Raw genomic sequence first — 14,194 nt, 5'->3', positions numbered from 1 at the left:
GTCCAAATAAATATTTAAATATTTAAATGCTATGTCCTTTTTACTTTTTCTTTTCTTTTCTTTTTTTTGAATAAAAAAGAGAAAGAGCAAGTTGTCATTTTCAATCAACCTTATTTTACTGAAGCATCTAACCTTTTTCCCCCTGCAGAACCAAAAGCCTTTAAAGAGCATAAATTGCAGCAAAACACTGTCTCATAAAGATTATCTGGTTTAGTGAGCACCGCCCGCTAGATGGCGCCATTTAACGATACAAACCATAATTTAACTTTCACTTTATAACATGTGGACTGTTGTGGCTTCCTCATTTTGTGTTTGCTAATCCAGTTTGAACTGTCAAATGGGAAAGTAACATGTTTAGATTTCTTACCCAAACTTACCCAAAAAAATATTTTGTATGAATTTCAAAAAAAGTCCTTATTTATTAGCTCATGTTAAATCATATAATCTGTACTGTTTTCATTATGTTTAAAATAATAAAACATGTTAATTTATAATATAAATTAGTCATTAATCAGTCATATAAATCACTAATCATCATTTAAAATTCAAATAAACAATTGTATAGCCTATATGACCCTGTGCTGGTCATGACTGAATAATATAAACTCAAAACAAATGTTTGAAATTTACTTATATGTTTCAGATCACCCCAATGGTGTGTTGGTAAAAATAAAAAAGATAATATTAATTTAGAAATGATCCTATTTTTCAGATCTTTTTTATATTTTTATCTGATCTAATTAAAACCCTATCTTAAACCCATCTTTTGTATAAGTACATTTGCTATATTATACAGAACAAATTGTAGAAAAGGAGTGCACTGCTTGTATCTGTGTCAAATGCATTGCATTAAATGCTTTAGATTAGAACACATATATGACCCCAAGCTGAATTCATGTAATATGGTTTTCATGGCATGTTTGAACCATCACGTTCCTATATATAATAATATATAATATATGTGTTTACAGTTATTATAAAATGTCAATAAGTGATACTTCCATATTAAGTAGCCTAGCATGGGTTTTTTTATATAGGCCTAATTGAAATGGCCTATCTCATACCCAAACAGAGCATAATGGTTCAAAATTCACGCTTGTTTTATTTCATGCTTGGGGGAGATTAATTTACCCACCTATTTAAATTAAATTGCACACTCCCTTTATAAATTCAAGTTTTTCATATAATGTAGGCCTATCCATTTTCATCATAAGTTGTAAAGTTATGGCTGTACTTACTGCGCACTCGCCACCTTTTGATGGGAGGAGAGAGAGAGAGAGAGAGAGAGAGAGTGTGTGTGTGTGTATGTGTGTGTGTGTGTGTGTGTGTGTGTGAGAGAGAGAGAGAGAGAGAGAGAGAGAGAGAGAGAAGGTAAACTGACTCAGGTTTATTTTCATATGGAGCTTTTGTGCGCGTTTACAACTATCTGAGCATCAGTCGAAAGTTACACAGGGCTGCAAACGGATATTTTCTCCTCAATGGTAAGTGCATGTATATGTCTAATAGGTTATTGCATCTTTTAAAGTTTTTGTGAAGTTTTATCATATAGCCTATATTAGAAGTCCTGTTGTTGAACAAACCTTGGTGAAATATAGCCTATGCTATACACTAATGCTATAGAGCCTACATAAGTATTTTGATTTCGCTCAGTTAAAAGATAAACGTTTTTTATGTTTGAGTGAATAATCTTAATAGATATTGGAAATTATTATTTTTAACGAGACACACTCTCAAATCACATCTGTTCACTGTAATTGTGCTGTTATTGTTTTTGTTATAGCCTAAAGCTCGTGAGTGAATTCACTTTAGTTTTCGCACATTTATTTTTTATTTTTCAGTGATTCTTTGTCCACACATTAAAATTGTATTTTACTTTGACATTTTCTTGGGATACCTCCTATTGTAAAAGAATGGCATTTGTCATATCAGCTTCAAAGCCTTATCACAGTTATGTAAATTATCCATGCCAGGAAGTTACTAAGAGTATAGACCATTTACATTTTTGAATTAACTTAGTTAAGTTACTTAGATGGATTAAAGGTTGGTCTTTCTTTCAGACATGTGGAGAAAGAGCGTGTGTGAGGGGTGTAATGAGCTCATCCGGGACAGGTACCTGCTCCGCGTGCAGGACGGACTGTGGCACGAGCGCTGCCTGCACTGCGCATCATGTCGCGAGCCTCTGAAAGACACCTGCTTTCTCCGCAATAAGACACTCTACTGCAAGCGAGACTACCAGAAGTAAGACTCTACTTACTGCTATTTGTGTAAACAATTATTTCGTTTTATGATACTATTTGACTTAGCCTACTATTTAAAATTCAATAGGAAAAGGGTGAAGTGAGTCCAGAAGTTTCTTCCAGTCAGACGAAGCACGCTCGTAACCTAGATATTATGATCTTAATTTTTCGCATAAGTTTCTTTACTGTTGATCTATTTTTTTTATAAATAACTGTTATTTATTTTCTCAATAAAAATATTTGTTACTGTCTTCGCCATTTATTTTTCTTAAATCCAATGTTTTAGAAAACGAAAACAATTTGATTGCACTGGATTACTGCCAGAAATATTCCAAATATGTCTTTCCCTGTAGACATAAAATTACAAATAGAAAATGGCCATAGTTTTCTAGGAATACTTGTGAAAGTACAATGGATTATTCCCTTTGTAAAGATTTAAGGCTTACAAAAAATAGGCTCTACTCTATTCCTCAACGAAATTGAGGTATAACAAACCAAATTTAGTTTATAAACATTTTTATCATACTTCATTTACTGCAGAAATTCCTTTCATTATTCTTGAAAGAACATTTTAATGATTAATCTGCACAGAAATACTCTTTAAGGATAACGCCAAATTAAGGTTTGAGTATCTGAACATCCTCCTAGGCTAAATCATTTAAAATACTTTCCATTCCTGCTTACTTCACAGATGGCAGTGGTGTTTATTCTATTGATTTTAATGTTTGGATGTTGCAGGCTGGTTCATTTCTTGCTGTTAAATTAATTTTGACAAGGCAACTCTGTGCCTAAAATAAAATTTGAGTATTATATGTACATTTTAATTAACAACAAATTTCATTCCTGAAATGTTAAATATGCATGCTTGCGGATATAATAATATGCAGACATGTACTAATTTGTTAGCACATAATTGTTACCGATTTACATGAATATAGTAAACCTTATGATGAGTGTTGGTGTTTTGTGTGCGTGTCTGAGAGAGACCGGGCATATTGAGGGACTTGGCACAGAACTCCTGAAAGACAAGGTGACTGCAGGAGGAAGGGTCGCGGTGGGCCATGGAATGCGAGAAGGCTTTCACACACAAACACACACCGTTAGATCAGGAGGACAGCACTACTGACACACTGTCAAGATGTGTTAAATTAGCAGGACCCATCGGTGTGGCAACGGCAAGCTGGGGACAGCATATGGCCACATCGACATGGTGCGCAGACCCCCTACTACCCCCAAAACTCACTCTGAGTCTCATTCACACACTCATATGCACATTCTCACCTCCAAATAAAAAACAGTTTGCCTAACGACAGAACGCAATGACCCTGAAAAAACAGACAATTATGCACACTATTGAATTTTCATAAAGTTTCATTTCAATAGCTGATGTATCTGCTCCAGCAGTCAAAAAGTTTGAGTTTCCACCAGAAATGTAGTAATTATGGAGAAGGGTCCAGTGTGCTCAAGAGAGCTGAGGCTGAGTGGAGGATTGAGCCATATGTTCTGGGTACAGCAGAGCTTTGTGCAAGAGAACATGAGTGTGTTTGTGTGTTCATGTTGGGGAGGGGGTTCATGTAGCGGGGATCTATGCTTGTGAAGGATGTCAAGGCATCTGGATAGGTTGGTGCCCAGTGGTGCCCCTGCTTGATGCCCGTCCGACCGTGAGATATCCGACCTGACCAATTAGCCACATATGCGGTGCTTGGCTGGCAATCCTACCCAGTAGCCCAGTGCTTATAACTATAGGCTCAGGGGTGGGGAGCTCGCTGACCCAGCACTTACTGACCAGGTAAAGGAGCTGCTTTACTGTAAATGGGTCAGCAGGCTGTTCTATTAACAGATACTTCACTGTTTTATAATGGTGATCAATTTGATTTGGATTTAAAGTGATGCTTAGACTGTATAGGAGTATGGGGGGGGGGGGGGGGGGGGGAGCGAGCAGTAAATTCAACAAAATTAATGATCTCCTCCAGACTTTTGATCAATAGATGTCTTGAACAGAGGGCATAGAGTACGATTCCCAACCAGGAGTACTTAGAAAGATGATTTTAATGTTAGATTGTTCAACATTTACACTATAGTTAAAACGTTTGGAGTCAGTAAGATTTTTTAAATATATTTGAAAGAAGTCTCTTATGCTCACCAAGGCTGCATTTATTTGTTCAAAAATAAAGTAAAAACAGTAATAGTATTACAATTTAAAATAACTGTTTTGTAATTTAATATATTTTCAAATGTAATTTTTTCCTGTGTTGGCAAAGCTGAATTTTCAGCATCATTTCTCCAGTCTTCAGTCACATGATCATTCTGCTGATTTGATGCTCAAAAAAACATTTCTTATTATTATCACAGTTGAATTCAGTTATGCTGCTTAATGTTTTTGTTAGGTAGGGTTATTTTTTTCAGAATTTTTTTTTAATTAATAGAAAGTTCAAAAGAAAAGCATTTATTTTAAATATAAGTTTTGTTTAACAATGTGAAAGGCTTTACTTTTGTATCAATTTAACCTTGCTGAATAAAAAGTATTAACTAATTTCAAAAGCAAAAAATCTTACTGAACCAAAACTTTTGAACGGTTATGTACAATAGAGCTTACTGTTACTTTCATTATTATATTATGACTGTCAAAAGATTGATTTTCTTTTATAGCTTATGTCTTAATACATTTCTAATTCTAACATTTAAAAAAATGCAAATAACTTCTGTCAAGCATCTCATCTCGTTTTACTTATAAATCATTGCAATTCATATACAAATGTGTTTTTCACCGACAGTTTTGATTGGTTTTACATTTAAAGTAAATTATTGTAATAATGGGTGTTTTATTAATATTAATGGTAATGCTAAATTACATATATGATATAATATGATGAACACATTTCTAGTTTGTTGTCCAAAAGAATCAGGCTCTGAAGAGCAGGTTGCAAAAATAGTGGAAATCAACATTTTTATAGCATCATAGTTGTTCCCTGATAAAAATAGCGGTAGTTTTTATCTTGTCAATGCAACTTTTAAATAACTCTACTATATGTAAATATCTTGAAGCATGTGTCATATTGCTTCTAATGATAATACACAAACATGCAATTGACATATTCTGCTGTGCATTCACACACCACAGATGCTCTTGTGTATAATGGAGTAGCGAGCAACACTTCTTTCTGTCCCTCCTACTGAACCCTAAAGAACTCGCAGCGGTTTCCCCAGCAACCCCAGGGCAACACTAATAGTTCTCAACAATGCAAGGCTTTTGGGATGTTTCAATCCATACTTATGGAGGAGGAATTTTTGCTGTCTGTACGTGAACACTGCAATGCTCCCATGCACCTATAGCTGAGATACGCATATCAATCCATTTGATATGATGTTTGAGTCCAATCCAAATCCCAGTGACTGAAATTAAAACTTGGGATCCTTTTAAAGCAAGACACCATAGGTAAATAGGGTAAAAACTAATACATATCACCATCCTTAACCCCAGTTGATTAATTTGGCAATTGTGTTTCTATTACAAGTTTTCTGAAATGTTATGTTTAAATATGCAAATTAAGCATTATCTAATTATATATGTGCTAATTTGCATGCACTTCCAGAACAAAAATCTGAACATTGTTTGAAGCCATTGGTTCAGAATTCTTGTTTCATTTTGTTGACATATTAGTGTTAAAGTTTTTTACGGGATTTTGGATAAGTCAGAAAATACTGTCAACAGCCAGAAAAAAATACATGTTCACCACGTTTTTAGGAATACAGTTTTATATAAATCACGCAAATGTTATATGAACAAACCTCTCTGTAAAAACCTTCAGAATATAGATAAAGTATATGTAACTGAAAAGTAAAAAAAAAACAAAAAAAAAGCCCTTTAAAGATATGTATTGTAATTTAATTCTAAAGATGCAAATAGATAATATGTCTACTTTCCACTCGTCTGAAAGAGAACATGTTATGGAAGCCAAATAGCCCAATATCACAAAATTGAGCAGTGCATGAAAAAACAATGTTTTTTCCTTTAGTGTCTTGCAATAAGGAGTAACCTGTCAGCCCAAGTCTGAAGCTGTCACACATCTGGGGATGATTCTCTCTAAGCTTCCCTGTCACGCTCACCCTAAACCTTAAACATACAGCTCCACTCTCCACCCCCCGCCGGGCACGGAAATCTCAGGCCAGTTTGACAAACAGAAAATGTGGTGTCTGCCAGGGCAGGACAATGGCAGTGAGGCTCTGGGCCAGCTCCCTCTTTTGTCTGGGTTTGGTTAAGTCGAGTTAAGATCATTCCCTGGACCAGCCTCGCCCGCCGGGTGGCGTGATTCTTTCCCTCCGTCTGGAGCCACGGCCTGCCGAGCTCCTTTCTCCCCCCTCCCCGGGAGTCCTGCCCCGGACACAGTCGTGGTGCCGGCCGCTTCTGTCTAACCCACTGAAACCCAGCTCTAGTTGCCAGGCGCTAAGATGCACACTCACCATGCTGGAGGTATGCGTCTGCATGCTTGTTTTTGGGGTGGAGGGGACATGGCAAGTTCTTGTCTCACTCCTTGATGGACGGGGCGACTCAGCAACATTCCTGGAATCTCTGATGGCACACTGTAAAACTCAACAAGTTAAGGAAACTCAAACCATTTGAGAAAACCAATTACGTTTAAAATACAATATTTATGAGTACTGTGATTTATACATGATTTATGTATATTATTGCAAGGGCATATCATTATAATTTTTTTTAATTCATGTGCCTTCCTAATCTTTAATCAAAATATCTTCCCCTTCCTCTTACAACGACATCTCTTTTCTGATGACGTGTTTACTGGCGTGAGGGTGGGACCTGTCACTCATGACATCACAGCAATAACAAATGACAACAATTCAACGATCCAGTCCATTCCCGATGGACAAAATCAAATCTCGAGTCCAACATTTCTTCTTGTTTGAGAAGCTGTTTCACTTAGATACATCACAATAGGGAAGAAAAGACTTGCTGACTTTGACAGTCTAAAGCAAAGCATGCTGGGGAAATGAAATCTGCTGGAACTCATTTAGTTTGAGTTCTGCTTAATATTATCAGTTATTGAGCTTACGTAACATCTCTTCTATTAAGTACAATGAACTTTCAGTAAATTTGATTGTTAGGTTTTAAAAGAATAAGAATAAAATAATTATCTATGCTGTTAATGCAAGCGATTCTGAGAAATGCATATTATTTATCCTTTCAGATTGTTTTTAGTACGGTGCAAGGGCTGCGCAGAGATCATCTCTCCGGCCGAGCTGGTGATGCACGCAGGCCCTGCGGTTTTCCACCTGCGGTGTTTCTGCTGCTGTGTGTGTGCCTGCAGGCTGCAGAAGGGAGACCGATGTGTGCTTACAGGGGACAGGCTTTTCTGTGCCAGAGACTATCACAACCAACTGGCCAGCCCAACCACCTCCAACTCAGGTATTGTTTTAAAACCACAGCACTGCTCATGCATGCCTTCATACACTCAGTAAGGTCATGGTGCCTCTGTAAATTATCTAATTATATAAATCAGGTGTGGTAAATAAAGGAGATGTCCCAAATGTGTAGTGCTTGGGCCCTTTATACCAGGACTGAAAACCACTGTTTAAAAAAAAATAAAAATAGAGGCTTCTTCTGGTACACCTTACACTCACTAGCACAGCAATGCTTAGACCAGATTAAAGAATGAAATTGATTGTATGTATTAAAATAGTACTATTAATATATATATATATATATATATATATATATATATATATATATATATATATATATATATATATATATTAGTATAATAGTAAAGTATATATGAATAAATTATATTAATAAAGCACTATGGTATAATGTTATAATTTAATCAATAATATAACAGAATATATTAATATAATTTATACCAATATTTTATGATAAAGGTTACATTTATTTAATAAAATCAGTTTTATATTTTAATCTTTTGATCTTTCAGAAATCATGATTTGATAGTTAAGAAACAGTTTTTAAATCTCTCTTGAAAACGTATTTGTTTTCTTTAGCTGTTAAAATGTTGATGCTCTTATTTTCTTGTTTTTTTTGTTTTGATCGGTCCTGTTTTTAAATGTGCTTTATAAATAAAAGAACTATAGAACTAGAATATTTATTTCAATTTCAGTTCACTATTATTACTAATATTATTATTATTTATTATCTGTTATGGCACTACAAACATCTGTTTCCTTAACAGGTAAAAGTGAAGATGTTGAGGAGGATGATGATGATGAAGACAACATTAGGACTGCAGGGGAGTCTAACACAATAGGAGATGTGGAACACAAGAGGCCTAAAAGGCCTCGTACCATCCTTACAACACAGCAGAGACGTGCTTTCAAAGCTTCTTTTGAGGTCTCATCCAAACCATGTCGAAAGGTCAGCCATTTAAACCGACAGCCTGAAAGTTAAATAAAATAATAATAATAATAAATTAATATAAAATGCATGAAATATAATATAATAATTAAAAATGTTCCCATACGTTTACATTTTATTTACATTATTATCTTTTAAATTTTGTGAAGGGGGTTTTTGTGTAGCCACAGCTGGTCTGGACAGCATTGCTGTATTTATCTTTGTTGATCTGATACTCTAGTGTGGGTCAGTTCATCAGTTAGCCTACATGACCCATAGACCATGAAGGTCACACTATGGCTTTCTCTCTGTCTGTCCCTCTATTGTAAGGTAAGGGAGACGCTGGCAGCAGAGACAGGATTGAGCGTACGAGTCGTTCAGGTCTGGTTCCAGAACCAAAGAGCCAAGGTAATGTGATGCCCACCGACACAGACAAACACAGTCATTGAAAGAACATCAACTTATGCAATTGATAACAGATCTCTTTCTGCAGTATATGAGCTTGCCAATAAGGAAACAAGCTGTGTTATTGCCTCATAGGAAACTGATGACATATTATGTATAGATCCCCGTAGATTAGACTTGGATTTCCTTTCCGTGTGTTGTGTTTTCTGCCTTTCTTCGCATTACAAAGAGATTTTCTCTTATTAGTTTTCTCATTTCTATATGTGAACATGGACATGTTTTTATTAGGCTATATAAGATTCTCTTTCACACACATTGTCTCTTTAGATGAAAAAACTGGCAAGAAGACAACAGCAGCAGAAGCAAAGCGTGTCCTCTCAGGAGAAAAGGGATAGCCAATCACAACACACTGGTAGGCTATACAAAGTTCACAACAATTTTACACTTTGCTTCACCCCAGGTTATATTCTCTTTTTAAACTCCACTTTTAAAGTAACGTTTCACACTTGTAATAAGCACAGCTTTAACCCTATATTATGTAAACGATTCCCTCTTCAGTGAACATGATTTCACCAAATACAACATCATTGTTGATCCTGGAACAACATTCCAATCAACCAATCAGATTTGAGGGACAAGTTTACAAATGTCAAAGTGTAACTGACCAATCCTTTACCTCTGGTTTTAGGGAGAAGTTATGGGTAGGGTTAGGTTTAGGGATAGAGACAGGGTTAGGACTAAATATTTGGAATTTGTTCCAGGATCAACAAAATATGTTGATCCAGGTGAGGAACATATACCGTCTTCAGAATGTAACAGCCAGTTGTTTAGCAACAACCAATCATCATGTATCATTAAATATTCATGAGCTTTGAACACTCAGAAATGTCTAACGCTGTATTCCATTTTCCACAAAAATAAATAAATAAATAAATAAAATAAAAAGTCAAACAGTGGCGGAAAACGCGTCAATCGGGATGGAGAAAACTACTTTATTCATACCATTACAGTACAAAAAGTTTCTTACGGTCAAACTGGAAGGCTATAAACGCAATGCGCAAGCACGAGACGAAACGTTTTTTAAACAGGTCGCGTGCTGTATGTATTTGCCCAATTAATAATACTAACACCGCATAGCCTATATTTACATTAGAACGTTAATTCGGGGTTTACAAAAGTGTGAAACGTGGAAAAAATATTATCCATTATTCTGTTAAACCAAAAATTAGAATGACCTGGGGTTAACAATTTTACATGTGAAAAGCGTATATGGCTTAAATTCATCCTTTAGGCGAAGATATGTAAGTAGCCTGATATCTACACTGCACTAAGATAATCTTTTCTTGCCATTCGTGTGATCACAGCGCCTTCTTGTGGAGGTCTGCCTGCTGAGCTGGAGTGCGCAGGTTCATATTCACTTACCCAGCAGAATATCAGTCTAGACTCACAGAGCTTCAAGCTGGACCCCTTCAGACAGGGCCTCACCCCTCCTCAAATGCCTGGAGACCACATGCATCCCTATGGTATAAAACACACTAGGTTCACAGTCAAAAATACAGGACTGGAGATAGGCATACTCTTTGCTCCTTTCCCATCCCATTAATTTATCATCTCTCTCTTTATAGGTTGTGACACAATCTATGATGATACAGACAGTGACCCTCTGTGTCATTTTGGAGACTGTATGTCGTCGAGTGAACCCTCACTTTTAACACCGATTGACCGATTGTATTCAATGCAAGATTCTTATTTTGCCTCTTGAGTGTCATTCAGACAGCTCAGGAAAGATTTATGGGGAGAGAGTGCACGTGTATGTATGCTTGTGTGTGTATTCTGCTTATGCATGTTTTTAGGGTGGTGACTGGCGACAATGGAAATGTACTGTGATGAAAATGTTCTTTGTGTAATTTGTATTTATTATTTTATGTGTGTAAATCTGGACTGAATTACAATAAAATGCTGCAGAGAAAAAAAAAATTAAAACTGTCAATGAATTGGCAAGATTGTTTCTTAATTTATTTGACTTGGTTAGAACTTAAGTTAACTTAAGTCAAAGTCGACGTAAATTGCCATTTGCAGAGTTTTTACACTGATATGCAGATGCATTAGTGATATGGTAGGCTAATTTATAACAAATTCAAGTATCCACAAACAATCACTATACTGCGTGCAGTGAGAACTGGCATTTTCCAAACTCAAGGTCATAGGCAGTCTAGGCTTTCAGCGCCTCCTATCATTATACATATCTTTATGGCACTTTTTCAGAGCCAGATGGTGGTCCACCACAGGGCATATTATCGCCCAGATCTTTAGACTCCAACTTCAGCATTAGAAATGGGGCCTACCCATAAATATACTCCACATCCGGCCATCATGAATGCCTATACTGTGATTTTCTTTTGCAGATATATAGCCAAGCTGCATTCTTGCATTTTCAGGGGCTTGTTTGTGACCACCCAAAAGCCAGGCCATTGGGGCTGCGACTCTGGAATGTGTCAGTGTTATAGTTTGGTGTATTGTACTGTAGGTTGAGGATAATATCAGGTGAAAATGTAAGGCATGCTGCAAAGATAAGAAGCCCTTCATACTGTGCCTCTTTGCCCCAGCAATGAACCTTCTTTCTGTCTGTACCAGGTTCACATTTCTTACTCCGATATCAGACCTCCAGATGTAAGTGCCACAAGTCACTGGGCAGGAACAATTTAACTGTCTGTTTCTGTCATGTGGACCTGTCAGGAGATGTTGCAGAGCAGAGGTGAGATGAACAGTGTGTTTGCATGAGCAAACGTTCATTTTAAGATTATTCAGATAAATAATAATAAATAGCCTAATATAAAAATAAAAAAATAAAAATGTAACACTGCGGGATTATGAATGAGTAGTACTGGTTGTTACTGAGAATGTTTCCATTTATTTTGGCCTGATGTTGCCCACATTCGTGGAAACCTATAAACCACAGTGTAGTCCGATTTCCGAGCAACTCTTATTTGCAGGTAAAAAACACACCGCACGACCATGTGTAGTCAGATCCTCAAAAGAATGGCAGCGATGCCAGATTTGTGAAAGAATCACTCTTGATCTAATCGGTCCAACAAGTTTTTGAAAAGGTCTGAAATTGTTACCGATTCTTTTTCTTCACTTGGACACTTCACTCACACACTGAATTGTTTGCAGCAGTTTCTCACATCAAAATACGTCAAAACACAGAAGGGTCACTGTGGTTTTGCCAAGACATGTTCCTGGATCAGTAGCGGCCTTATTTTCACCCGTTTCACTTTAAATGGACCTCACAACAGAAGGGGCCTCTGCTTGCTCTCAAAAAAGTACCCTGCCCCCATCTTCACGGAAATTAAGAGGGGTTATGGGTAAAAATGCAAACAAAATTTATAAAAATGTCCCCAAAATTCAAGATATATGGGTTAAAATTATTCTTGTACATGGTTCGCCATGAGAATAGTTCCAAACAAATCCACAGAGCCATTGCGCATCTCAGAGTAATACAGTGATGTTAACTAAATGAATTTAATTACACGTTTTTAATGAATCATTTGACTAAATGATGGGGGGCCTCCAACTGTTTCTTTGAAACGGACCTCATATGTTGATCCTGGAACAACATTCCTGTCCAAAAACATATTCCTTGCCCTATACCCACCCCTAAACCTAACCATACCCTACCCATAATTTATTCCTAAAATCAGAGGGAGATGATAGGTGAATAAAAATGGTGTAGAGACTTTGACATTATAACTGTAAACCCCTAAAATCTGAGTAGAATGTTGTTCCAGAATCAATAAGGATGTTGATCCAGGAGGAATATGTTCTACTTGGTAAAATCACGTTTCTGGTTAACGAATTACTCTTCCGGGTTTTCACATTATCCCTGCAGCATGTGAACGAAAAAAGAGGCCTAGGCCTACCTATAATTGGGACAACACACTTCAATGGGGGGGCCTGTGTACCAGTAGGCCTACTACTTATGAAAGGCTATAACACCGTGGGATGGGAATGACTATTGAGTTTTTAATCCAAAAACACGTGTAAATCAACCAGAATGGAAAATGAAATAATCTGATACACGTCATAGAAGACTTCGCTACAGTAGATGCTACCGCAAGTTATTTGCGTCATGTCCGACTCAAAATGAACCAATGTTGTAATCTAGACTCGTGATATGTAATTGTTCGTAGAACGTAGTTAATAATGCACATCAGTTTTAATGTAATCAGCGAAATAATATTTTCTGACTGTAGTGTCGACTGATGAGTGGACGGGTCACTGTTATCCGCTTAAAACAGCACTGGCACGGATCGCAGTCTCTCGTGCACTTTTTGGCGTGATACTGTCAGTTGGCAGGCCAAGCAAACGAAAAATAATCAAACGGCTATCATACGGTCACAGCGGGCAGCAATAGCCTCGTTATTATTACGATAGCAGCCAGGAAGCATCCACTCATCTGATCGGTTATTTATTACGCATTTCGTGCCAGGATGGACTGCAGACCCGCTCCCTCTTAATATAATATAATTGGCGTCACGCTGCGTTAATGCCCGGACAGATGCGACTGGTTAGGCACCCGTGCAACTCTTCTCCTTCTGTGCTGAAATGCAGAAGAGATCCTACTGACCAGCAACAAAAAAATAGAAGGGCCATTCTTGTTAAGCAGTACATTTGCATATTTCTTAATATATTGGCTCTAAAATATGAAGCTCACCATTTCACAAAAGTAATTTACAAAACAATAGCTCACAAAAATCATATTCGTTTTATCACATTTAAGTGTGATTATTTTTTTTAAGTAAGTAGCCTATAAAACTCTGAGCTGTTCTCATGCCTATTGTTAAACCTAGACATCATGGCTATAGAAAATGCTCATTAGCTAACCCTAAAGCCTCTCACATAAGGAAAAAGGTGAAGGGGCAACTAGAGGCCTACAGACTGTCAGGCATAGTGCCCAGAGGCAGCACGTCCTGGCCTGGGTGTCTGATCTGGGCAGCACGTCCAGCGTGAGGCTCTATGAAACAGTGGGTGTGTGAGCGAGTGGACAACAGGGTGTTTCTGGCAGTGTTTATACTGTCTCTCACATACTTAGTGAGGGTGCCACACAGACACTAAGAAATGAACCCACTACCACTAACTAATATTACATTCTTAACAATGCTGGAAACAAAAAAATATTATTTTA

The 14,194-nt window shown here is 37.0% G+C and overlaps 1 protein-coding gene across 1 annotated transcript; it reads left to right on the top strand.

Moving 5' to 3' along the window:
- The first annotated feature begins 162 nt into the window (after positions 1–162).
- Positions 163–14,101, top strand: lmx1a (LIM homeobox transcription factor 1, alpha). Its single transcript, XM_082146980.1, has 7 exons — positions 163–2,238; positions 7,445–7,662; positions 8,444–8,625; positions 8,935–9,012; positions 9,337–9,421; positions 10,374–10,532; positions 10,635–14,101. Exons 1-7 carry the CDS (start codon positions 2,060–2,062, stop codon positions 10,769–10,771), a joined length of 1,038 nt encoding a protein of 345 aa, XP_082003106.1. The 5' UTR covers positions 163–2,059; the 3' UTR covers positions 10,772–14,101.
- Positions 14,102–14,194: the final 93 nt, after the last annotated feature.

This window comes from Leuciscus leuciscus (genome assembly GCF_965113295.1).
Source record: "Leuciscus leuciscus genome assembly, chromosome: 19".
Taxonomy (NCBI): Eukaryota; Metazoa; Chordata; class Actinopteri; order Cypriniformes; family Leuciscidae; genus Leuciscus; species Leuciscus leuciscus.
The sequence above is the reverse complement of the archived record's forward strand: the minus strand, read 5'-3'. Positions and strand labels throughout refer to the sequence as shown.